This window comes from Chelonia mydas, chromosome 5 (assembly GCF_015237465.2).
Source record: "Chelonia mydas isolate rCheMyd1 chromosome 5, rCheMyd1.pri.v2, whole genome shotgun sequence".
NCBI lineage: Eukaryota > Metazoa > Chordata > Testudines > Cheloniidae > Chelonia > Chelonia mydas.
The window spans coordinates 25,620,712-25,646,030 of NC_051245.2; the positions used below are offsets into that span (position 1 = coordinate 25,620,712).

Genomic DNA, 25,319 nt, shown 5'->3' on the forward strand with positions numbered 1-25,319 from the left:
TCCATTTCCCTTTATCTGAAGTGGGGATTTTAATGTTACTTAATCTCTCTGAGAGTTAAATAATATTACTGAAGGTTTTTGACTATATAAAGTGCTATATCTGTGATTAGTAATAGTACTATTATTCCTAGACAGGAAACTTGGTTAAATTGGATGTAAGGTTGTAAATACATATCAATAGCTTAAAGGGATGGGGGAAATCAGTAGTAGAACTTTATAGTTCTTAAAAGCATTTCCTCACAAACATTGAAAATATGGAAATACAGCAACTTTAACTCTGCCTGTGTCCCACAACCCTGTCCACATAAGAAAGGTACATCTTTAAACCCACAGCTGGTTGATATGTTAATTCAATGAATGCTTTGGTTTGCCTATAGCCCCTTTCAGCTTGCAGACATTGAAAACTATATCCACTGTGGTTTACACAGCAAAGTATGCATAGTATAATCACAAAGGATATATAGGGCCAGATTCTCATTGCATTGAGACGAGACCCCTGTGTACTATTCTGGAAGTTTACACTATGGTTACTTTAAGGGCCACTTACACTGCCAAAGCAATATGAAAGAGCCTTAATGGAAACCAGAATCAGGCATATGGGGTAAGATTTTCACAGCTGTAAGAAGCCAGATAGAAAAGGGCTGAAAGGTTTGCATAATTCTAAATGTTGTATGAAGGAATTATTATGATTATGAAGGGATGGGAGGCAGATGCTTTGTATTTATACAAATTTAATAATACTTTCCTTTTATAACAGTGTCTTTGATCCAATAATCGCATTGTACATTACAAACAGTAATTTTGTGTAACAACCTATTAATTAGGTATGTTTTATTATCTATACTTAACAGATGCGAAAATATAGAGGCAGAGAGATTAAACTGTTTGCTCAAGGTCACATAGTATGTGTCAAAGTTTAGATTAGAACGCATGTCATGTGAATCAAAAAAAAATTTCCAGTTGTCCTGCCACCCACCCGCCTTCCCCCTTCTTTTCGTATAGAAAAAGTTTTGATGTTGCTGTCTTGGTGCGGAAAGGTAAACCTCACAAGTAGACTGTAGGACATAGTGTCTGCAAAGTGCATTGAGAGCCTTGAATGAAAGTTTTTATGTACAGCTCCACAAAACAGAACTCAGAGGAGAAATCAAATCAGTATCTTAGATGACTGTATACTAATTCGAGAAGTATGGGGAATAAGCAGGAAGAGCTCGAAATGCTAGTAAATAAACACAACTATGACATAGTTGGCATCACAGAGACTTGGTGGGAAAATACGCATGACTGGAATATTGGTATAGAATGGTACAGCTTGCTCAGGAAGGATAGGCGGGGGGAAAAAGGGAGGAGGTGTTGCCTTATATATTAAAAATGTATACACTTGGACTGAGGTTGAGATGGAAACAGGAGACAGACTTGTTGAAAGGCTCTGGGTAACGATAAATTGGGTAAAAAACAAGAGAGATGTCATGATGGGGTCTACTGCAGACCACCTAACCACGAAGAAGAGGAGGATGGGGCTTTTTTTAAACAATTAACAAAATCATCCAACGCACAGGACTTGGTGGTGATGGGGGACTTCAGCTACTCAAACATCTGTTGGGAAAATAACACTGGAGGGCACAGGTCATCCAACAAGTTCTTGGAATTTATTGGAGACAATTCTTTATTTCAGAAGGTGGGGAAAGCTACTAGGGGGGAGGCTGTTCTAGCTTTGATTTTGACAAATAGGGAGGAACTGGTTGAGAATTTGAAAGTGGAAGGCAGCTTGGGTGAAAGTGATCATGAAATGGTAAGAGTTCATGATTCAAAGGAATGGTAGGAGGGAGAACAGCAAAATAAAGAAAATGGATTTAAAGAAGGCAGACTTTAGCAAACTCAGGGAGTTGGTAGGTAAGATCCCAGGAGAAGCAAGTCTAAGGGGAAAAACAATTTAAGACAATTGGTAGTTTTTCAGAGAGATATTATTAAGGGCACAAGTATACTATCCCACTGCGTAGGAAAGATAGGAAGTACGGCAAGAGACCACCCTGGCTTAACCAGGAGATCTTCAATGATCTAAATATCAAAAATGAGTCTTACAAAAAGTGGAAACTAGATCAAATTACAAAAGATGAATATAAATAAATAACACAAGTTTGTAGGGAAAAAATTTGAAAGGCCAAGGCACAAAACGATATCAAACTAGCTAGAGACCTAAAGGGTAACAAGAAAACATTCTACAAATACATTAAAAGCAAGAGGAAGACCAAGGACAGGGTAGTCCTGTTAGTCAATGGGGGGGGGGGGGGCGAACATGTGGAAATGGCAGAGGTGCTTAGTGACTTCTTTGTTTCGGTTTTCACCAAGAAGGTTGATAGTGATCGGACGTCTAACACAGTAAATGCCAGTGAAAATGAGGTAGGATCAGAGGCTAAAATAGGGAAAGAACAAGTTAAAAATTACTTAGACAAGTTAGATGTCTTCAAGTCACCAGGGCCTGATGAAATGCATCCTAGAATACTCAAGAGCTGACAGAGGAGATGTCTGAGCCATTAGCAATTATCTTTGAAAAGTCATGGAAGATGGGAGAGATTCCAAAAGACTGGAAAAGGGCAAATATAATGCCAATCTAAAAAAGGGAAATAAGGACAACCCGGGGAATTATAGACCAGTCAGCTTAACTTCTGTACCCGGAAAGATAATGCAACAAATAATTAAGCAATCAGTATGCAAACATCTAGAAGATAATAAGGTGATAAGTAACAGTCAGCATGAATTTGTCAAGAACAAATCATGTCAAACCAACCTGATAGCTTTCTTCGATAGGGTAACAAGCCTTGTGTACGGGGGGAAGTGGTAGACGTGGTATAGCTTGACTTTAGTAAAGCTTTTGATACTGTCTCGCATGACCTTCTCATAAACAAACTAGGGAAATGCAAGCTAGATGGAGCTACTATAAGGTGGGTACCTTGTGGAAGGGCATAACAAGTGGGGTCCCGCAGGGATCAGTTCTGGGTCCAGTTCTGTTCAATGTCTTCATCGGTGATTTAGATAATGGCATAGAGAGAACACTTATAAAGTTTGCGGACGATACCAAGCTGGGAGGGGTTGCAAGTGCTTTGGAAGGTAGGATTCTAATTCAAAATGATCTGGACAAACTGAAGAAATGTTCTGAAGTAAATAGGATGAAATTCAACAAGGACAAATGCTAAGTACTCCACTTAGGTAGGAACAATCAGTTGCACGCATATAAAATGGGAAATGACTGCCTCGGAAGGAGTACTGCAGAAAGGGATCTGGGGATCATAGTGGACCACAAACTAAATATGAGTCAACAGTGTAACATTGTTGCAAAAACAAAATCATTCTGGGATGTATTAGCAAGAGTGTTGTAAGCAAGACACGAGAAGTAATTCTTCAACTCTACTCAGTACAGATTAGGCCTCAGCTGGAGTATTGTGTCCAGTTCTGGGTGCCACATTTCAGGAAAGATGTGGAAAAACTGGAGAAAGCCCAGAGAAGAGCAACAAAAATCATTAAAGGTCTAGAAAATGTGACCTATGAGGGTAGATTGAAAAAATTGGGTTTGTTTAGTCTGGAATAGAGAAGACTGGGCGGAGACATAACAGTTTTCAAGTACATAAAAGGTTGTTACAAGGAAAACAAAGGAAGGAAGGAAAAAAATTGTTCTTAACCTCTGAGGATAGGACAAGAAGCAATGGGCTTAAATTGCAGCAAGGGAGGTTTAGGTTGGACATTAGGAAAAGCTTCCTAACTGTCAGGGTGGTTAAGCACTGGAATAAATTGCCTAGAGAGGTTGTGGAATTTCCATCATTCGAGGTTGTGGAATCTCCATCATTTTTAAGAGCAGGTTAGACAAACACCTGTCAGGGCTGGTCTAGATAATACTTATACCATGAGTGCAGGGGACTGGACTCGATGACCTCTTGAGCTCCTTTCCAGTCCTATGATTCTGTAAGATGGCTGAACTGGGAGTAGTTCCTGCTTTTCTCCCCTTTGATCAATCCACATTCTCCAAGACTTGACAGACTGAACTGCTTCAACATAGTTAGAAGCAAAGCAGCTACTTATATTGTGCAAAGGGATTACAAAGTACAGAAATTAGAAAGTTTACAAGGGATCTCACAATCTACAAAGTTCAAATCCAGTAGCAAAAACCTCCAAAATTAATCATCAGCTTTCCCAAAAATGCTCAAAGGCACACTCATGTTCACTAGCTAATCTCATTAACCAAGCTACATTTTGTGGAAACTTCTCAGTGACCTAAAAACAAAACAAATTATTTCATATTAGGAAAGTTTTTGTTATGAGTCCAAGTTTTGTTTGCATTATTCTGTTTTACATTCATTACAGAATCATTGGCTGAGCCTGTGGTCTGGAAAAATAAGTGGTTTAAAAATTAATGAAAACTTCAAAGGAGCTTTACTTATTATTTTGCATATTTTCTTGATAATGTGCTTACATTTTTGTCTGCTAATCCAAGTTTTCTTATCTAATGAGGAATTTATATGCCATTTTTTCAAAGATACATTATCAGTGAAAGTGATTTTTATATGTTGTGTTTATTTACTATCCAGTTTTGTTATTGAAAGAACAGTCCTTGAATTGAATATATTTAATGTATTTTCTAATTTTTGCAGACTCTGACAACAAGGGTGTGAATTCTGGTCGCTTGGTAGCTTGCATAACCACTTTGTTCTTATTCAGCAAAATCAGGCCCCAGCTAATGGTCAAACATGCCATGACCATGCAGCCATACCTTACCACTAAATGTAGTGTAAGTATAGGAAACTAAAGTCTTCTTTCATCTCAATAATTATGGAACTCAAGGGTTATCTTAAATGCATGATGAAATTGAGGGTGGGAGTGTAAAAAACAGCAGCAATATTTCCACTACATGGCTGTTTTCAGTCCTGAAGATATGAGAGAACCTTTTGTAATCCATACATCTCTAATAGGAGTGTTTTTTTTCCAAAAGTATTGGACGCAGAGAAAAGTCTGCCTTCAAGGTTTCTTACTTTCTTCTCCAAGGGTGAACTGCAAAGGTTTTGTTAAAAATTAAAAACATACTTATTAAGGTTTAAAAAAGAAAATAAGTAGAGGGTGTTATATTTTAAATGTATTTAACCTTTATTTTAATAATATTTACTTCCTGGTTTTGTACACTCCTCAGCAGAAAACTGACCAATGTGCCATTATGGTATGAAGTTTCAGATAGTCATCCAATTTTGCATAAACATATTAATACTTAATGCAACTATTCCCCTGTAAAGTTCAACCCACTTATTCACTATTTGCTCTATATTCGATAGCCGTTCAATTTTATGTATGTATCCTGTTAATTTCAACATTTTATCATGATTTTGATTTTTCCAATTACCACAAATACATAATCAAGCTTAATATTATAGTAACCATTAGCTAGTTTCAGCATTTCACCTCAGTCATCATTTTTTCCTCAAAACTAAAAATCCCAATTTTGTCAGTTTTTCATACATAAACTCCATTCCCTTTCTTTGCTTTACATTTACACTGCTGCTTATGGTAGCAAGTTGGTAAGGAACCCATTGTGAATGTTGCTGTTTGTGTAAGGTTTTGTGTAAACTACTAGTGTGAATTCCTGCCCCCAACCCCCCCCTTGGAGTAAATGGTAGTTCTGTCTGATTTCAGAATTTCACTTCTGGTCTTTTAATCTGAGAATTCCTGTCGTCATCTTAATAGTTAAGTATCTCCAGGTCTCTTCCCCATTCACCTGCCTGTGGATGGAGGACATCATGATAGCAAGCCTGTCATCTAGCAGTATTTACAAAGTACTCTTGGTGTTGTATGATTAGATGTAGTCTCTTCTCATTGACTAGTATATCAAGCTGTCCTGAGTGGGGTGGAGGGGATTTAAATGCTGCAACATCTACTCAGTGGACTGTACACAAGCTTCAGTTATGCAGCTTGAAGTGAATCCTAAAATCATTTAGCTGGTAATTATAGCGTATCCCATTGTGATTAATGGGATGCACACTGGGAAATTGTAACTTGTATTGTCAAAGGGTTAATAAAACACTTTAGTGTATATGAAGTGAACTGGCAATTAATACTTGCTTTGATAATTTCTTCTCTAGATTCCTCACGTATGGCATGTGTACTACTTTTAGGCCCACTGGCTAATAACCTTTCATCAGATCAGGTTTTTTAAATCATGGTTTCTGAAATGTCCTAAACACTGTCTTTATCTATATTTGTAGTTAAATCACATTCAGCCCCAGATTATCTTCACCTGTTGCTAGTACCTGGTATCAGCAATGGGTCATTCTCTAGGGCAGTGGCTCTCAACCTTTCCAGACTACCGTACCCCTTTCAGGAGTCTGATTTGTCTTGCGTACCACCAAGTTTCACCTCACTTAAAAATTACTTGCTTACAAAATCAGACATAAAAATACAAAAGTGTCATAGCACACTATTACTGAAAATGTGCTTATTTTTTCATTTTTATCATATATTTTATCATAAAATAAATCAGCTGCAATATAAAAATTGTACTTACATTTCAGCATATAGTATATAGAGCAGTATAAAACAAGTCATTGTCTATATGAAATTTTAGTTTGTACTGACTTCTCCAGTGCTTTTTATATAGCCTATTGTAAAGCTATGCAAATATCTAGATGAGTTGATGTACCCTCGGGAAGACCTCTGCGTACCCCCAGCGGTACACGGACACCTAGTTGAGAACCATTGTACTAGGGCAGAGAAGCCAGAAGAGATCAAAGATTCCTTCTAGGACTCCAAAGGAAAAGTCAGAATCCAAAGTCCTACTGAGCCTGTGTGGAATACTCCCAAGCTTCCAGATGGAGCAGCATCAGTTCTGATGTATCATTTTTGAGAATCTTGGTACAGACAACCCCAAACTTCTTCTCTTTTCAGAGCTGAAATAAATTAGGTTGCATTCCTAGCCTATCATGCTGACCATGTTACCTTCTCCTGGAGTCCCTATTCAGGTTCCTCCTCCTTCATTGTATATAATGCAAGCTTCTTTGTTTGTCCTTTCAAAGTCCCTACTAACTAAAGTTTCTGCTGACTACTCTTTGGAAATCTATGGAACTTTTTTAAACAGAGAAAACATTAAGAAGCTGTTTAATACTTTGCTGAGTAACTTTAAATAACATTTTTTATTTCACCTACTCTTGTCTCTTAAAATCAAATCCTCCCACTTGTTTGAGTTCTTTCTCCTTCTCCTTTGAGGACCTCCCCTCCGGTCCCCCTAGATCTTTAGTCTTCCCACACCATCCTATAAGTGGCTGGAAAGGAGAATCTCTTTGCAACATAAAGGGGGTCCAGAACCCCTTCCTCCCCACCCTATGCAGCCTCTAGTTCACTCTAGAGAACTTAAGTTATACAGAGGGATTTACATGGTCCCTGTGCCTCTGGGTGAATATTATCCATTGCAACTATATTAAATCCATGATAGTTATCAAAATGTTACATTTTATTAAACAGTGTATACCTATGTATTAAGGTATATAGGAGTGTACCTTTTTCATGATATGTTATCAAATATTTAAATTCAGAAAACCTAGTTACTCTGTATTTCCTCCTATGTGCAGAATTAAAATTAAGTGACAGCGTTCCTGTTATGCTTAGGATATATCATGACATGTTTTGTAATAATTAATTACAAAATAATAATTACCAAAGACAACATGAAGAATATTTTAACCATAAAATAAAACTTACTTTTCACATCAATAACTTTTATCTTTACAAGAACAATTATCTCACCTGGACTCATTTATTTCCTAGTGAAAAAGTATTGGATTAGTAATTAAAGACAACAGTTTAAATTTGATGATCATAGCATAGCAATACTTTTGAACATGGTAACAAATTTAAATTGTTGTCTTTAAACCCTTAACGAAACTTTTTCTATGGGGAAGTGCTACCTAAAACACACTTCACGGGAAAGTTAGATCTTTGAATATCAGTGTATACTTTTACTGAAAAACTGAGATTTATTAAGTTATTCTCAAACCTGAAATAACATTAGAAATACTTAGTTCTTATACAGGAAAATGGTGAAAATGCTTAATCATTGTAAATGTTATTCTTACAGACTCAAAATGATTTCATGGTGATCTGCAATGTTGCAAAAATCTTAGAGCTGGTGGTGCCATTGATGGAGCATCCAAGTGAGACCTTCCTTGCCACTATTGAGGAAGATCTCATGAAACTTATAATCAAATACGGCATGACGGTAAGATTTAATTTCTACTTTTTAAATTAATGTAATGGTTTTGGTTCAGTCTGATATGGAATATGTAGAAATTATTTAAGATGAAAGCATGAACATTTCTTCCCTATTAATGTTTGAATGGCAGTTATGAAAAACTGGCTATACCTGTGATAGTGTAAATGGCCAACTAACTTTCTTGATCTACCGGAGTTTGTGTATTTATTATTACACTTCAGTTATTATGTACTTGATCTGAGATTTTCAAAGTAGTCTTGAAGATTTAGACCTTTATCTTCTATTAGTTTTAAATAAATAATATGTTTTTATATCTCGAGACTACTTTGAAAAATCTCTATCTTGATTTCTAAATAAATGGTTATAAACATTTTCTGTCTTATCTTCAGGTAGTGCAGCACTGTGTGAGCTGTCTTGGGGCTGTTGTAAACAAGGTTACTCAAAATTATAAATTTGTGTGGGCCTGTTTTAATAGATACTATGGTAAGTTAAATATCAGAGCATACTATTATTAAACAATTTTATAAAAGTTTTGGTTATGCATGTCATTTCAGGAGTGCAGTATTTGCTATGATTAAATCTTTTCTCTTATTTTAGGTGCACTTTCAAAATTAAAAAGTCAACACCAGGAAGACCCAAACAGTACTATACTTACAGCCAATAAACCAGCACTCCTTAGATCTCTTTTCACTGTTGGAGCACTGTGTCGCCATTTTGATTTTGATCAGGAAGATTTTAAAGGCAACAGTAAGGTAAAATACACTGTGTTTACCTTCTCGGTGTCTTGTGTTTAAACAGGTGAAGTTAAAAAACTTGTAACTTGTAAATAGAACAGAATAGGTTTGGTCATTTGAAACAGTGAAGTAAAGTCTTCACAGTGAAGCTAGACTGTACTTGTAATTTGCAACAATTTATTTATTTTGGGAAAGCTCTGGTGTCAGTGATGTGTGTTTCACTTTGCAATTAGGTTTTAAAGATTGTTTTAAGTAGAATCTAAAAATTAGCTGTTTCTTCTTAAGTCACCAGTATTTTTTGTTTTAATTTGGGCAGGTTAACATTAAGGATAAAGTACTTGAACTGCTGATGTATTTTACAAAACATTCAGATGAAGAGGTACAAACAAAAGCCATTATTGGTTTAGGTAAGAATTACTACATTTTTTTGTTTTTAATTGAATCAGTAATTGTGCATCTTAGGGGAATAGTATATGTAGTTTGTTTTTTACAAGAAGTTGGTTCATTTAAAAAGCTTTGGCATCTTTTTTAAGGGATATGTACCTAACTAATATTATCTGCAAATTTTGGTTGCTTTTTGAATTTTAAATTTGTTATTCATAGAGATCTTAAATATACTTCCCTGCATGTCTGAAGATATTTGAACATAGTCTGTAGCAAATTGGTCAAAAAGGGGCTCTTTTCTCTTTCTTGTGAGAAATACATATATATACACTTCCTGATGTGTATATATAATTCTTTACAATGTTCAAAAGTATCAGATTTCTAAACTAATGGTACCATCATTTTTCAAAATGAAAGTAGTTTATAATCTGCTACTTCTTGAGTTTTACACCGCCAAGGCATGAGATTCAAAAGATTATTAGCAAGCCATAAACATCTGGGAAAGTCTTAGGTGATGCAACCATGCATTAGATCCTTAGCTGAAGTCAGTGGAGTTATGACCATTACAACAGCTGAGGATCATCCCCTTAGATGTCAATAGGCATTAACATACATAGGCTCTAACAGTTTCTTTCTGGATAATGGCTAGCAAGAAGTTTGCCACTTCTTGCAAGTTTTGACTTGCCTACAAGGGTCTGGGTCTGAGGCTTTGCCACACTCTTTCTGCTCCAGATGTGTACTTCCATATAAAGTATGGAAATATTAAATCCTTACTAGCAGACCAAACATAAGCTCTTAGGAGTACTACTTTATACAGCTGTGTTAATTACTTACATGGTCTCTGAAACAATCATCTTAAAGCCCTCCAAATAATTTATTTTCAGGTGGAGGCAGACTAAAGGTGAGGTCATTCTTAAAAGAAAATTGTCAGATAGCAAATTTTCCCTCTCCCCCATCTGAAACATTTGGACATAGTAAGCAATAAGGAAAACGTATTAGGGAGGATAAGGAGAATTTTCCATGGGAATTGTGGGTTGTAGACTCATTTAAATCAGTGAGTGGAGGAAAGAAAGTTATATATCAAAAATACTACTTTAAATTTAAAATCCCTTTTAAAAAGTGAATCAGATTAGCTAGAAAAGATCAGGTAACAAAATGTCATTGCACGTTCATGCAGATGATAATAATCCCTACCAAAGAACATCCTTACCCCTTTCTCTTTCCTTTTTTCCACTCACTGGATGAACTGAGCTTTTTCTTGAACAAAGTCTTTTCCTGCACTAACTTTTCTAGGTGCAAGAAACCAGCTTTATAGAACCTTGATTCCCTTGGCTTCAGCCAGTTAGCCCTCTCCACTGTTTCATGCTGGGTTTTTCCATGTATATTCTTTTCTTCTTCCATTATTTCCTTTTCCTTTTATTTTCTTTTTTGTTTTGCACTTTGTTGTTTTTACTCATTAAAGATCTTTACTACCTGTGGTCGAAAAGAAGTAAAGGGATATTCAACCTCTGCCACTCCTGAAAGGCACAGACCAACAAGAGTTAGGACAAATAAACCAAGTAACGGTCTAATATGTGGCAGAATTCCCAGTCTTCTCAAAGGAAAGCTGCATCCCTGCCACTTGTGATGCTGTGTGAGGCTATAAATCAGCAGTACTCCAAACCCACTTACGTTATCTCAGATGATGTCCATCATTCTGGATTAAAATTGGGGAGGGGAGTGAAGGGTGACGGGGAGAAGACCAAAAAGAACCCTACAACTGATAAGAGACCAGTTCTCTACATTTTGGGCAGGGGGAAGGAAAACAAACAGTTCCTTTCCTTCATAATAGTTTTCAAGAAAGGGTTTAGAGTCTGTATATGTCTGAGTCTCAGTGTTCCCACTGACGTATGATTGAGCAAGACCTTAGACCTCTATTATAGGATGGACATGTATAATTTTCCCATTTTATAAATGGGATAAATGAGAGATTGATTGCATGAGGTCACTTCTAGCAGAGCTGAGAATAAAATTCATTTAGCCATGCTGCCTTTGAGAATTAATGCGCTGTGTATTTGACTGCGTAAGCACTAGATCATGCTCCCCTTCAGAGCCTGGAATAGAATCAAGAACTCCTGATTCTCCAACATTCTTCTGTTGTGTTTCCAATTTTGAGTGATTCTTTGTATTTTATTTCATATATGTATGATGGAAGATTTTACTAGTTTACCTTGAAAGTGTAAGCACAGTAATTGCAAGGCAACCAAGTGGGATCTTTCTTATTTTTTTCTTTCAGGATTTGCATTTATTCAACACCCAAGTCTAATGTTTGAGCAGGAGGTGAAGACTCTGTACAACAGCATTCTGTCTGATAAGAATAGCTCAGTAAACTTAAAAATCCAGGTGTTAAAAAATCTCCAAACCTATCTACAGGAGGAGGATACACGTATGCAACAGGCAGATAGAGAGTGTGAGTGATGAGCGCTGTGTTAAGAAAACGTTCAAAATGTAACTTTTGTTACATGAAAACAACCTTTTAATTTAACAGATTCATAAGGGTTTTTTGGGTCTAATTATTCATATATACATACATTACCTTAGATGAAGATTTCAGGAACATCTTTTATACATAGCCACACCAAGAGGTATAGAGTACAGAGTTCTGTTCTTAACTTCAAGTTTTAAGTTGCTGGGGAAAAATCCAAAAGGTGTAATACTTAAATTCTTGCAGTTAAAATAATGAGTGCTTTGCTTTTTCTATTATCAAATTCTTCTCTGAAATTATTAATTTTCAGGCATTATAAAACAAGAAATCTTCAGGGCTGTGTTGTGGGACCATTCTGAAGCTTAAATATGTCATAAAGAATATGAGGAATAGTATGTAGAGTAGAATAAGTTAGTGGTTTCCCAAAGATCTTGGCACAAACAATTGCTTTTGTTCCTTTCTACAGGGAAGAAAGTAGCAAAACAGGAGGATCTGAAAGAAATGGGAGATATTTCCTCAGGGATGAGCAGCTCCATCATGCAACTTTATCTGAAACAGGTTCTTGAGGCTTTCTTTCATGCACAGTCCAGCGTTCGCCACTTTGCTCTAAATGTCATTGCACTGACATTAAACCAGGGTCTTATCCATCCAGTTCAGGTATGTAATGTTAATGTGCTGTATTTCTTTTTTCTTTTACACAAGAAAATCTCAGAATTTCCCATGGCTGCTAGATAAACTTCCAGTATGTGTGTGTTCCCCCCCGCCCCCAAATCTGTTACAGTAGTTGCTTCTTTTGGGGATACTTCGTTTGGAGAGGCTGTTTTGCATACAACAGATGTCTGGAATTCTTCTGTATTGAAAGCCAACAGGATTCCAAAGACTAACCCTTTGTTGGCTTATAAATTAAATTTGAGTTTAATCATTTTTAAGCAGCACTTATTAAATGCATGATGGAGTGCACTGGTTTCTGTTACATGGTATCAGACCCCAGTTAGTGTTCAGGCACACTTACATCCATGGTCTGTCTTCTTTACATTCCATTCATTAGATTCTTTTGCCAGCATCTTTCCCCGCAAAACACTACTTTGGACTGAAGTTCTATAGCTAATGTTAGAGCTATTTGTAGTTTATTTTCAAGTAATTTTCTTCACCTGTGAATCTTAGCTAAATAGTGTTTATCTATTACAGTGAAAATCTATAGAGGTGTGGCTAACAAGCGTAGACTATTTTACTTACCTCTATCCATAATTTCCCACAGATTCTTTTGTATCCTCCTTTGTTTTGGAAGAATTCTGGGAAAATATTGAGGAGATATCTCAAGCCTCAAGTAGATAATTCCTAGACCAAACTGTGTAACAAATTTACTTGAGACCCATATATTTTAAATATATTAATAGCTTCCAAATTTCAGGCTTGCCATGAGGCAAATTACTAGGTCCTGTCTAGACTTGGAAATTGAATGTGTGCTCAGCAAAAGTGTTTTCTAAATTTTTAAACACCACTTTTAACTCTGTCAGCACCTGGTGTAGACAGACATTGATGTTTCAAAACATGCTAGCAAGTTGTGGTCAACCCTAGAGTCTCCTGGACCAAGGATCCTAGGATTGATCATGAACTGGTAACATGTTTTGAAACACTGCTGTCTTTGTCTACATTGGCATAAGTGGTGTTTAAAATAGATCAACAAATTGCTAAAAACACCTCATTTTTCTAGTATGAGGTCCTAGAGTGTGGCCCAGTGGAAGAGAGATACTGAGAATACCACCTGTGTTCTGGCACAAATTTTTAGTTTTTAATATGCTCGTGTCCTTGGATCATCTCCCCTCTTTATAACTTGTGCTCTTGCCTAAAAGAAGCCATCAAGCTGTAAGTCGCATAAGGTGTCAGATTCTAGTTGCTCAACTATTAACAATTTAACATAAATAATAATGTGAGATGAAATTTATGCATGTAGTAGCGCGTATAGCCACATACATTTCTGGTGTATAATGCCTTTTTATATTTTCATCTGTTTCTTTTCTAGTGTGTGCCATATTTAATTGCTATGGGCACAGATCCAGAGCCCTCTATGCGGAACAAAGCTGACCAGCAACTGGTGGAAATAGACAAAAAATATGCTGGATTCATTCATGTATGTAATTCTAACATTACGTAACTTAAACAAAATGCTGATTCTCTGCTCTCTCAAGAGACTAGAAAAGTACAAGTCCAAACTGCAGGAATAGGAAAATATGGTTATATTTATCTGTTTATTAATTCTACTTGTGTTGGGAAATTGAGTTGTGACCTCTTCATCTGAAACGATAGAGTTGTGAAGGAGCAGTTTTGTCTCAGAGTTGAAGATTTAGAATATCAGAAATGGGACGCATTCCTAGTTCTCATATTTGCTCTAAAGTGTTTCATTCAACCTTAAAACTCCCTTACTTATAATGGTTAGTAGTATCTTGCTCATTGAGTATCATAGGCCAAGTAACTGTGATCATCTGTTTGATCACAAGGAACAACTCTCCTAATCTTCAACAGAATAGAGAAGAGAATGTCTTCTAAAAAAGCATAGCAGTAGCACCTTAATATTTGTATACTAGGAAAATGTTATATGTTACATGTACTTTTTCTCCGTGGGAGACACCAGGGTTTTGGAAGCTGGAGTTCGGGTAGAGGGAGCATAGGAAGGTGCTTGTAGTTGGGTACCTTGTCCTAGAGAGAGGAGGAAGCTAGGTGAGGGCTCTTACTGTTGTGAGATATTACCATTCACTCTACGTGGCCTTCCAGATTAATTTCCATCCCTGGCCTTTCCATTGCTTTATTTTTCCCTACAGACACCCCCAAAACCTCCTCCTTATCTTGATGTGGAACTGAGTGCCCAACTGCCTGGCTCTCTAGTGAGCTGTGTGTGTGCACTAGATTATGGGACCTTGCAAATCCCATGGCACTCCAGTTCATCCATCACTAGAATTTGGAGTCACTGCGCTCATTGTACCCAAGTACATACTTAATTTAATAAAGAGGCTGGCAGGTGGGGTCCCGAATGTAGTCAACTGAGACCTGAGTTACTCTCCATGTAGGTGAGGATGATGGAAGCACAGGGGATAGAAGCACAGGCCAAAGCACAGGGAGTGGTGGGAACACTGGCTGGTCAGGCATCCAGTTGATACTGAAACTGGAACAAATCCTGGGCTTAACTAAAATCAGCTGAGAGACCGAGGCACATGCAGGTAATTGGGAGTTTCTGTTGGTCATCCTGTGCATGTAGAGTGAGACGAGAGGGTTAAGACATTTTCAAGTTCAAAAATTCAAATTTGGTAGAACACTCAGGGAAAACTTTACAACTTTCAACATTATTCCTGTGGAAAATCATTTCAAATTTATAAAATATCTGCCTGCTCTGAATCATCATCTTAGCTGGATGCTTCTATTAAGTTAGTTAATAGAGAGATTCGCATAAAACAGTCATTACACTTCAGTTTCAACACCCCCTTGACATGAATGGGACTGCTTTTACCTTTCTTACAGCTATTTCGGTCTATTTGCAAACTCAAGAAAACAATGCTGCATCAATTTGTTTGGAAATTTAACTGCACACCCAGAATGGCTAGAGGCTTTAAAAAATAAATAAATAAATAAAGTAAAGCTTAAATTTTACAATAAATATCAGGGGTACTACAAATCCATGGGGAAAGAGTAAATGTGAAGGAAGTGGTAGGGTTTTGAAAATTGTGTTTTTAATTTGAGGCTAATGAAAATAAGATGAGGAAGACATTAATTTCAAATGAAAATTTTTCAATTTGACAAAATTATTTTTCTTTTTGTGTGACTGTTTTGAAAGCCACAATTTAAACAAAAATAAATATTTTATAATTTTAGATGAAAGCAGTGGCTGGTATGAAGATGTCTTACCAGGTACAACAGGCAATCAACATGTGCCCAAAGAATCCTGTAAGGGGCTTTAGGCATGATGAATCCTCCAGCGCTTTGTGTTCACATCTATACTCCATGATCCGAGGGAACCGTCAGCACAGACGAGCCTTTCTAATTTCTTTACTCAACCTCTTTGATGACACAGCAGTAAGCATTACATAAATGTACCTCATTTAAAAAGAAATTAGAATAAGTTTTTCATAAAATATACCGTAACAAGTTCAAATGATGAATGTTGGTGTCCTTACTTTATGTGTTTTTATGAGACTTGGTGAATTTTGGCCTGGCTAACTTTACTTCCCTAGTCTTTTTTATTTTGCTGCAAAACTAAGTGTATTTCCACTTAAATAATATCCTCTTCGACCATTTTATATCTACTTAAGCCCAGTTTGGATAGAGCAGGAATAATGCAAGTTCATGTGTGACGCAAACTTTGCATGTGCATAATGTTTTCAAGGTGGAAGAGTTACTTTGGATGAAGTACATGTTGATGTTTTGCACCAAGACCCTTGGAAAGCAGTGCATAAACTAGACTATAATGTTTTTGTGTGTGTGTGTATGTGTTATATATATATTTATATAAAATGTTTATTTTTTTAAACTTGCAGAAAACAGAGGTGAATATGCTCTTGTATATAGCAGACAATCTAGCGTGTTTTCCTTATCAAACACAGGAAGAGCCACTGTTTATAATGCATCATATAGACATTACACTGTCAGTTTCTGGTAGTAACCTATTACAGTCATTTAAGGAGGTAAGTGCATTTATGATATATTAATAACTTGTTGCAATGAAGTTATGTTGACACCATAATGAGCACTTCTCAGTCATTCCAGTGTTGCACACATGGATAATAAATAACATTACTTTGCAGCCAATAGCATAAATCACTCTCAGTTCTGGCAAGGTGTGACAGATCTGTGTTCAGAAACTTTCAGGATTTTTCATTAATTTTGAAAGTCAGTGGAAAATATTAGAGATGGAAGAAAATAAGACTGGTATTGTCAGATTTAATGTTCGTCAGGGAGGGGGGATCCAAGAATCCAGGTTACATAGCTCTAGGTCCTTTAATCCATCATGAATATCTGAGCCATAAGCAATCTAACTTTATTGGTATGTTGCCCTTGCTACTCAGAAAATGTTTTGAATGGATCTGCCTGTTGGCAAGGTTTCTATCTATACAGCTCAAATATATACATTTACTTTGCCCATATGGCTCTTCACTTACACTTTTCTTCATTATAGTGTGTACATTGTGTGCCTCTTGATTACAAATAGTTTCACTAGTAATTTTTTAAGCTGCAATAGTAGTTGACTCTTTCAGTCATACTAAGCATCATCATCTGTAGGCCTCTGTGAGGCGGAAAGTATTTTAAATCATGGTAGCGATTTTGAGAGACGAGCTCCATTCACTGAATTTAAAAACAAAATTGAACTTTACTTATGTATATGCAGAGCAAATGTGCAAGTGATATAAAAATTGAATTCCCCTTTGATTTCCTCCACTGTAGTAATACGAAACCTCTGGGCAGTTTTCAAACTGTTGCTTTTTAAAGAACAATTTGCCAGTAAACCATTTTTGATTAAATATTTACAAAATAAAATAACATCTAATATTTTATATATAAGATATATAATGCATATGTGGTATTGTCTAAAGGTTTGTATGAATGAGTTTGAGATTGCTGCTTTACTAATGAGTGCCAAAGTCATGAGCAACTTATGCAGGACAACTCGAATAAATGACAATGAAACCCTTATATCATACCAAACTATCATGTATTCCTTATATATCATGCATTATAACAAACTATTTCAGAAATGTTTTAGAATTCTTATTTTATTACTCATAGGTACTAATAATTGTATTCTTCTGCATATATAACTAAGTGTCTTAGTTATCATGAGTCCAATCATACAGTCATCAGAGAAAATACAATTTAGCAATCTCTAACTGACCTAAAATAGCTTTTCTATACATAATAATATTTTATACTGCAGCAAAAAATTAACTGTTTATAAACCGTCCTCCTGTAGAGAATAAGAAATGAAGTAAATGTGAATCTAAAACGTCAAAACTCACATTAATGTTAGATTTGCCTGTTTTGGGGGGGGGTTTTTTGCTTGTCCAATTTTTTGAGAAATAGGTACAAAACTCATGTTAATTGGTCTTAACATATACTGAATAATTCTTAAAAGGTTCCTGTTAAGATAATTTTCCTAGTTTTAAAAATATGAACAATTGCTTGTAGTACCTAAAACTAAAATCTGTTAACTTATTGTTTCTTTTCTTGTTCTCTGACGATACCATATTGACTAGATTCCTGCTCTGGAGTCTTGGCCTAGAGTGAGATAGGCAGGAGTATCCCTTTTTTCACCCTTTGAGGCACCGCAGGTGTATCTTGTGTAAAAAGTCCCAGGGCTTTGGGGCCCTCTAAAGCATACAATTTTCATGCTGTTCTTATACATTCAGTAAAGGAGCGCCACTGGAGCCAGGACAGGTGCATCCAATGCCTGCTCTCCTGTCAGTCCTGCAGCTTTGTTTAGAATGTGAGTCTATATCATTTGTAGTTTTTGTCTGTCCTGTTCTCTGTAGGGTCCCCAGTGCTCTGGCGTTACTTGTTGGTGCACTGTGGTTTCTTTAAGTCCATTTTGATTTGATACCATTTCATCCTTTAAAGTAATCAGGATCCAGACTGAGGGTGGGTTTTCTGCGCTGCCACAGTTTGGATGTGTCTAGATGGCTCCTTGATGCTTCCTCAGTAGAAGATGTGCAAATGGCCGACCTGGCTTTCACTGCATCAAATCTCCTTGTGCAACATGCCAGTATAGGTTAAAGGCTTTTCTGCTCACATATATTGTCTTATGTCCCTTTTTTTCTTCTAAATTTGATCGATGCATTGGAGTATCTCCAAGAATTGGAAACATTACTCCAAACTCTGGTTGTAACAGAGTACCTCAGATCTCTTGAGGCGTCCATTCAAGACTTCATTAGTGAGTTTGCAAAATATAAATAAGCCAAGATTTTTAATTGTGGGTGCCTGTAACTGGACAACAAAATCAGTAATTAAGCAATTAAATAAGTAACCATATTTTCAGAGGTGCTGATGAGCACACACTCAGACTCCACAGGTACTTAAATATGGACTTATGGCCATTTTATAGATGGGTCTGTAGCCTCTTTTGACTGTAGTATAGGGATGGGACACCCTTCTCTGAGGAGTAAGTCCTCTGAGATAACTGAGTATTAGGACTTGCAATGATGTGTAATTTTGATTCTTTGCATTCTCAGTGGACTTTATCTCCAGTGGAAAGGAGTTACTTGTGCAGTCAGGAAGGCAGAGATACTTGCTGAGTGTATATGTTCAGCTATAATCTCATGGTGATATTTTCCTTTTGAAAATCCCAGCCTTTGTGCCTGATCGCTTCGCTCAGTTTCATGACTAAGACTGAGGATTGCTTTTATTCTGAAAGGCAATATTCCAATTGCCAAACTGTCCTAGGAGCTGACTTAGGGGTTAGATCAGTGGTTCCCAAACTTTAACAGCCCGCGAACCCCTTTCACTAAATTGTAAAATCTCGTGAACCCCCTCCTAAAAATGAATATTTCCAGGGATTTAAGTTTAAATTTCCTCCACAATCCATAGGGCTCCTGCCGCTGGACCCCGTTGACCGCCCTGGTCAACCGAGCTCCACTGAACTCAGGCTGCAGGTCCCGCTGACCGCCGGGGCTCGGACTGCCAGCCCTAACTGCCCTGCCCCACTCTCCCTGGGGCTCGGGCTGTCTGCCCTGCAACTGGGTGCCACCTGCTGCCTCAATGCCCGGGGTCTTCTGGCAGCCATTAGTGAAATTTTTTCTAGTCAACCTCCGTAACGTTCTGCGAACCCCAGTTTGGGAACCACTGGGTTAGATGAAGTTCAACATTCTCATTTTAAAGATCTTCCCCCGTAACCTCCTTCTGTTGATCCTTACTAAGGTAGTCTATCTTTGGTAATTACCAGCATAAATAAGGCTTCAGGCCATTTCATTAGTATTTGGTCCAGTTTCTTAAATTGATGCTAATATAAACCACATATTGTTGTTCTGATTGGAAGGGTCTATGTGGCTATACAGTTGACTTGTTCACCTGTTCATTTTCCTCACCCAATTCTTACTTTCCGTTTCCGAAAGATGTTTTGGGAAATCTTCTGGTTTTCCTCGGTATATGAAATTAACTCAGTTTCTTTCTTTCTTTCTCTGTGACTTAAAAAATGTATAGTTTGTGCAGTTTTCCCTCACTCTTTATAGTCTCTAAGAGCTGGAATCCAGTCAACACAGTATCTTTAGAGGGGAAAGACATTTAGCTGTAATTGGCTCTTAACATATAGTTTGACTTGATTCCTTGCTGGCATTCCACCTTCCTTTTAGAGTTGGGAAATGCAAAGTTCTTCTTCGAGTGCTTGCTCATGTCCATTCCATATTAGGTGTGTGTCTTCGCTACATGCACCAGTGCTGGACGTTTTTCCCTCAGCAGTATCCATAGGGGACCAGCTGTGGCGCCCTCTGGAGCGGCGCCCACATGACGCAGTGTAAGGGTCGCCACCGGCTCTTTGGTCCCCACACCGGGGGGCACCGATTGAGGTATTCGAGGTGTACCTTGCCGGTAGATTGGCACAGACCCTCTGAGGCATGCGCAAGAACTCTGAGACCGGCCCTGACCATCTTCAGTGGCCCGGTATCGATCCTGGGACCAATCAGGCTCCAGAGACAGCCATTCACTGGGCCATCATCGCCTGTCTCCAGAAGTAAGGTCGCCCTACTCAGGATGATCCTCATGAGCCAGTTGCCAGAGTAGCTCCTGGTCCCGTTAGATGTCCCGGTACTGGTCGAGTAGCATGAGGCATGGATCACTGGGTATCCGACGCAGATCCAGTGAACTCCGTTGGTCCCCGAGAGCCTGACGAAGACAGTCTTGCTTGGACAGGTCGGCTTCGTGATGCAGCAACTGGCACTGGTCGGACAAAAGCTACCACTCAGCCCAATCCTGGTCGCCCAGGACTGACTGCTCCACTGGTAGCTCCATCTCAGGGTTCCCTGACTACCGACAGTGCCGACTACGTTATCAGCGCCAACAATGAGGAGTCCTTGTGGCACCTTAGAGACTTATCAAATTTATTTGGGCATAAGTTTTTGTGGGCTCATCTGATGAAGTGGGTTTTAGCCCACAAAAGCTTATGCCCAAATAAATTAGTTAGCCTCTAAGATGCCACAAGGACTCCTCATTGTTTTTGCTGATACAAACTAACATGCTACCCCCTGAAAATTATCAGCACTGAAACCTGTCCCATGGCCCCAAGTGCAGTGGCCGGTGCCATGGTACCCATGGAACCCTTGGAGGTTCACCCAGGCTGCCCTACCACTATCGGGAGCCTCGGAGAGGCCAGCAGCCTTGGTATCCCGTCCCCCACTGGTGCTGGAGACTTCAGGGGGTTAGACCCCATGGGTCCAGGAGGACCCAGGGAAGTAAGCTGCAGAACCACCAATGGACATGGAGGTTCCCGCTGCATCGTCCTCATCATCGCCAGATGAAGCTATCACAGGGCCCCCTCACCCAGTTCCTCAGGATGACACCAAGGCGCACCAGGAATTTTTGAAGAGGGTTGCTTCTGACCTGGGGCTTCAGGCAGAAGAATTGGAAGAGACCTCGGACTCTCTGTTTGACGTTGTCTGCTGTTCGGCTCCTGCCAGGGTGGCTGTACCCCTTCATGAAGGGGTTTCTAAGATCACTAAAAAGATTTCCCCATGTTAAGAATCCTCACACCTTCTTGTCAACTGTCTAAATGGGCCATCTTGATTATCACTACGAAAGTTTTTTTCTCCTGCTGATAATAGCTCATTTTAATTAATTAGCCTCTTACTCCACCTTACTCCACCTCTGTATGTATGTATATATATATATCTTCTTACTATATGTTCCATTCTATGCATCAAATGAAGTGGGCTATAGCCCACGAAAGCTTATGCTCAAATAAATGTGTTAGTCTCTAAGGTGCCATAAGTACTCCTGTTCTTTTTGTGGATACAGACTAACACGGCTGCTACTCTGAAACCTACAATCACTAAAGCCCTGTGTCAGCCCCCCCCCCCCCCCCCCTTCCCTGGCCCCTATCTCTAAAAGGGCCAAATGCAAACACTTCGTGTCAACCAAAGGGCATGAGTACTTATACTCCCACCCGGCCCCCAATTCCCTTCTGGTCGATGCGGTTAACCACAAAGAAAAGCAGTGACAACCCAGGGCCACCCCCAAAAATAAAGACTCAAGGAGGCTGGATCTTTTCGGGCGAAAGGTTTATTCGTCTTCCAGCCTTCAGCTGAGAGTGGCCAAACACCAAGACCTTCTAGGCCGATATGACTTCAATATGTGGCAAACCATGGCCAAGTTTGAAGGGTTGCTCCCCGAGGCTATCAAGGAGGAGTTCTGAGCAATCCTTGATGAGGGTATGACAGCGGCCCTACAGGTGGTGTCAGACACTGCGGACACTGCTGCCCGCACCAGGGCTTCCGCTGTCTCCATGTAGCAAGCTTCTTGGCTGTGACCTCTCTGGGTTGTCCACCGAGGCTCAAGAGTCAGTGCAGGACCTGCCCTTCGACAGCTGGGCCTTATTTGTGGAGCAAACAGACAGCAAGTTGCATGGCCTCAGGGACTCCTGCACCACTCTTAAAAACCCTGTGTCTCTACGTCCCAGCCCCAGCTCGTAAGCGGTTCAAACCGCAGCAGCCGCAGGGCCAGGGGAGTCAGCCTCGGCAGGACCAGCCCCATAAACGAGCCCAGGGCTACAAGCACTGCCTGAGCCAACCGCCTCCACCCTCTCCCCAGTCCGGCTCGACCTGTAATAAACAGGGGGCCAAACGGTCATTTTGAGGGTGCACCCGAGAGTGACCTAGCAGACTATTCCCCAGATCCATCCTTTCCTGCCCCTGCAACAGTCTATTCCCAGTCCAGAGACCCCATGGAAAAGATCATTACCATTCCCCAGGCAATACTTACCTCGCTGCAATGGTGGACCGACCACAGGGCAGTCCTAGAGGGGGTTCCATTTGACAACCCCCCTCACTCCATCGAGTTGGTGTCAGACACCTTGGACCTCAGCTAGGGTGCACATCTCGGCGACCTCCAGACACAGGGGATGTGGTCCCCGGAGGAGGCGAAGTTGCACATAAACGTCAAAGAGCGCCGAGCAGTCCGGCTGGCATGTGGAGTCTTCCTGCCCCACCTGTTAGGCAAGGTGGTACGAGTCCTGATGGGAGAATACAACCTTGATGTTCTACATCAGCAGGCAACGGGGGAGTGTGTACATCGGCTCTCTGTCAAAAGGCACTCTATCAATGGGACTTCTGCATCAGCCACGAAATCCACCTGGAAGCTTGTCACGTTCCTGGTGTCAAGAATGCTCTGGCAGACCAGCTCAGTAGGGTCCTCTCACCATGAGCGGTCACTCCATCCAGAGGGAGCCTGCATGATCCATATGAACCAGCACATCTTTGGTGTTCTGTCTGAAACCGCACAAGACCAGTGAGGAGAGGCATCTTCATGCCCTGGACATTTGAAGGGCCTTGGCTTTCTACTTTCGTTTCCAAAAATCAACTCAATTCTTCATTGCTACAGCGGATAGGATGAAGGGTCACCCGGTGCCCTCACAGAGGATTTCCAATTGGATCACCTCATGCATAAGGACCTGTTATGACCTGGCATGGATTCCACCGTCACTGATTGTCAGAGCCCACTCAACGAGAGCTCAGGCATCTTCGGCGGCCTTCCTGGAGCACATCCCTATCCAGGACATCTGTAGAGCTGCAACATGGTCCTCTGTTCACACATTTGCCACTCATTTTGCCATCACTCAGCAGGCCAGAGATGACACTGGGTTCGGCAGAGCTGTGTTGCAATCTGCACTTCCATGAACTCCTACCCACCTCCAGGGGTACTGCTTTGGAGTCACCTAATATGGAAAGGACATGAGCAAGCACTCGAAGAAGAAAAGACAGTTACCTTTTCCATAACTGGTGTTCTTAGAGATGTGTTGCTCATGTCCATTCCACAACCCGCCCTCCTTCCCCACTCTTGGAGTTTCTGGCAAGAAGGAACTGAGGGTGGGGGGAGCTGGCGGTGGCCCTTATTGCATGCCATGTGGGCACCAGAGCCAGTCCCCTATGGATACTGCTGAGGGAAAAGCTTACAGCACCGGTGCATGTGGGGAGCACACACATCTACTATGGAATGGACATGAGCAACAATCTCGAAGAACACCAGTTATGGAAAAGGTAACTGTCTTTTTAATGACTGACTTCTTGAGTATTCTACCATATAGATATTTATTTCAGTCACAAATTATACTTACAGGGAAATTATTTCTTTCCTGGTCATCAAGAAACAAAAATGAATATTTAAGTGGCATTGTGGCACTGGCATTTTCATCTGTGCATGATGTGCGCTTACTTTAGCTTCAGAAGATCAAAAAACATTCAGATATAGGGAAATCTCTAGCTCTGTCATACTAGAAGCACAAGACCAAGAGAAGGAATCGAGTCAAATGATATCTTCAGATAAGCCCAGTTACACACACGTAAATTTTCCTATCTCCTTAACATGCACATAAACATTGTTTTGTTACACTGCTTATAAACTGCTGGGCTACTGGCACTTTTAAATTTTTCTTTTATAATTAGGAGTATTGTCATAGTTATTCAAATATAAAACAGAGATACATGATCTTTACTTACTTAAGAGAAAAATTGAGTTCCAATTTTGGATTGACTGAACTTGATAATTCTCATTAACCAAAATTTTGTAAAGATTCCTTTTAATGTTTTGTTAACAATATTTTGATAGCTAAATTTTCTTTTCCTGAGATTAAATAGAGCAGTCAATCCTGCTTATAAATATAGGTAAATATGTGCCATTTCTAAAATGTATTTTGATTTATTGATTTTAAAAATATTACCAGTTATAAGTCTCTCAATTTCAGTCTGCCGGTCTCATTCAAGTAGGCTTGAACTAATTATATTACTTCGTATGCGTTTATACATTCTGTATGTCCTGAAACATATTATGGCTATAACAGGGGTAGGCAACCTATGGCACACGTGCCGAAGGCAGCAGGTGAGCTGATTTTCAGTAGCACTCACACTGCCTGGGTCCTGGCCACCGGTCCAGGGGGGCTCTGCATTCTAATTTAGTTTTAAATGAAGCTTCTTAAACATTTTAAAAACCTTATTTACTTTACATACAACAATAGTTTAGTTATATATTATAGACTTATAGAAAGAGACCTTCTAAAAACGTTAAAATGTATTACTGGCACGCAAAACCTTAAATTAAAGTGAATAAATGAAGACTCGGCACGCCACTTCTGAAAGGTTGCCGACTCCTGGGCTATATAATAGCAAATTTCCTTTACCTTATCCATATTATCAACATAAATATTCCCTTGGAGAGAAACTTGGTATGAATGTCATGGCCCCTTAAAGCATATGAGAACCTTTGTCAGATTTTAAGAATAAAACTGTTTGAATATTTGAACTCTATCTAGAAAGGCAAA

The 25,319-nt window shown here is 39.2% G+C and overlaps 1 protein-coding gene across 10 annotated transcripts in view; it reads left to right on the forward strand.

The window, feature by feature from the left end:
* The window catches only part of NIPBL (NIPBL cohesin loading factor), a 296,589-nt gene that overhangs the window by 267,246 nt on the left and 4,024 nt on the right, over nucleotides 1–25,319 (forward strand). For 9 of the 10 annotated variants that reach the window (XM_037902677.2, XM_037902676.2, XM_007065740.4 and 6 more), the window contains 10 exons: nucleotides 4,641–4,777; nucleotides 8,105–8,245; nucleotides 8,629–8,722; nucleotides 8,837–8,991; nucleotides 9,290–9,380; nucleotides 11,633–11,806; nucleotides 12,288–12,478; nucleotides 13,845–13,952; nucleotides 15,686–15,886; nucleotides 16,348–16,494. In XM_037902677.2, coding sequence (XP_037758605.1) covers nucleotides 4,641–4,777; nucleotides 8,105–8,245; nucleotides 8,629–8,722; nucleotides 8,837–8,991; nucleotides 9,290–9,380; nucleotides 11,633–11,806; nucleotides 12,288–12,478; nucleotides 13,845–13,952; nucleotides 15,686–15,886; nucleotides 16,348–16,494 — 1,439 coding nt within the window. The remainder of the gene's footprint in view (nucleotides 1–4,640; nucleotides 4,778–8,104; nucleotides 8,246–8,628; nucleotides 8,723–8,836; nucleotides 8,992–9,289; nucleotides 9,381–11,632; nucleotides 11,807–12,287; nucleotides 12,479–13,844; nucleotides 13,953–15,685; nucleotides 15,887–16,347; nucleotides 16,495–25,319) is intronic. The other variant, XM_037902674.2, reaches the window with a different exon arrangement.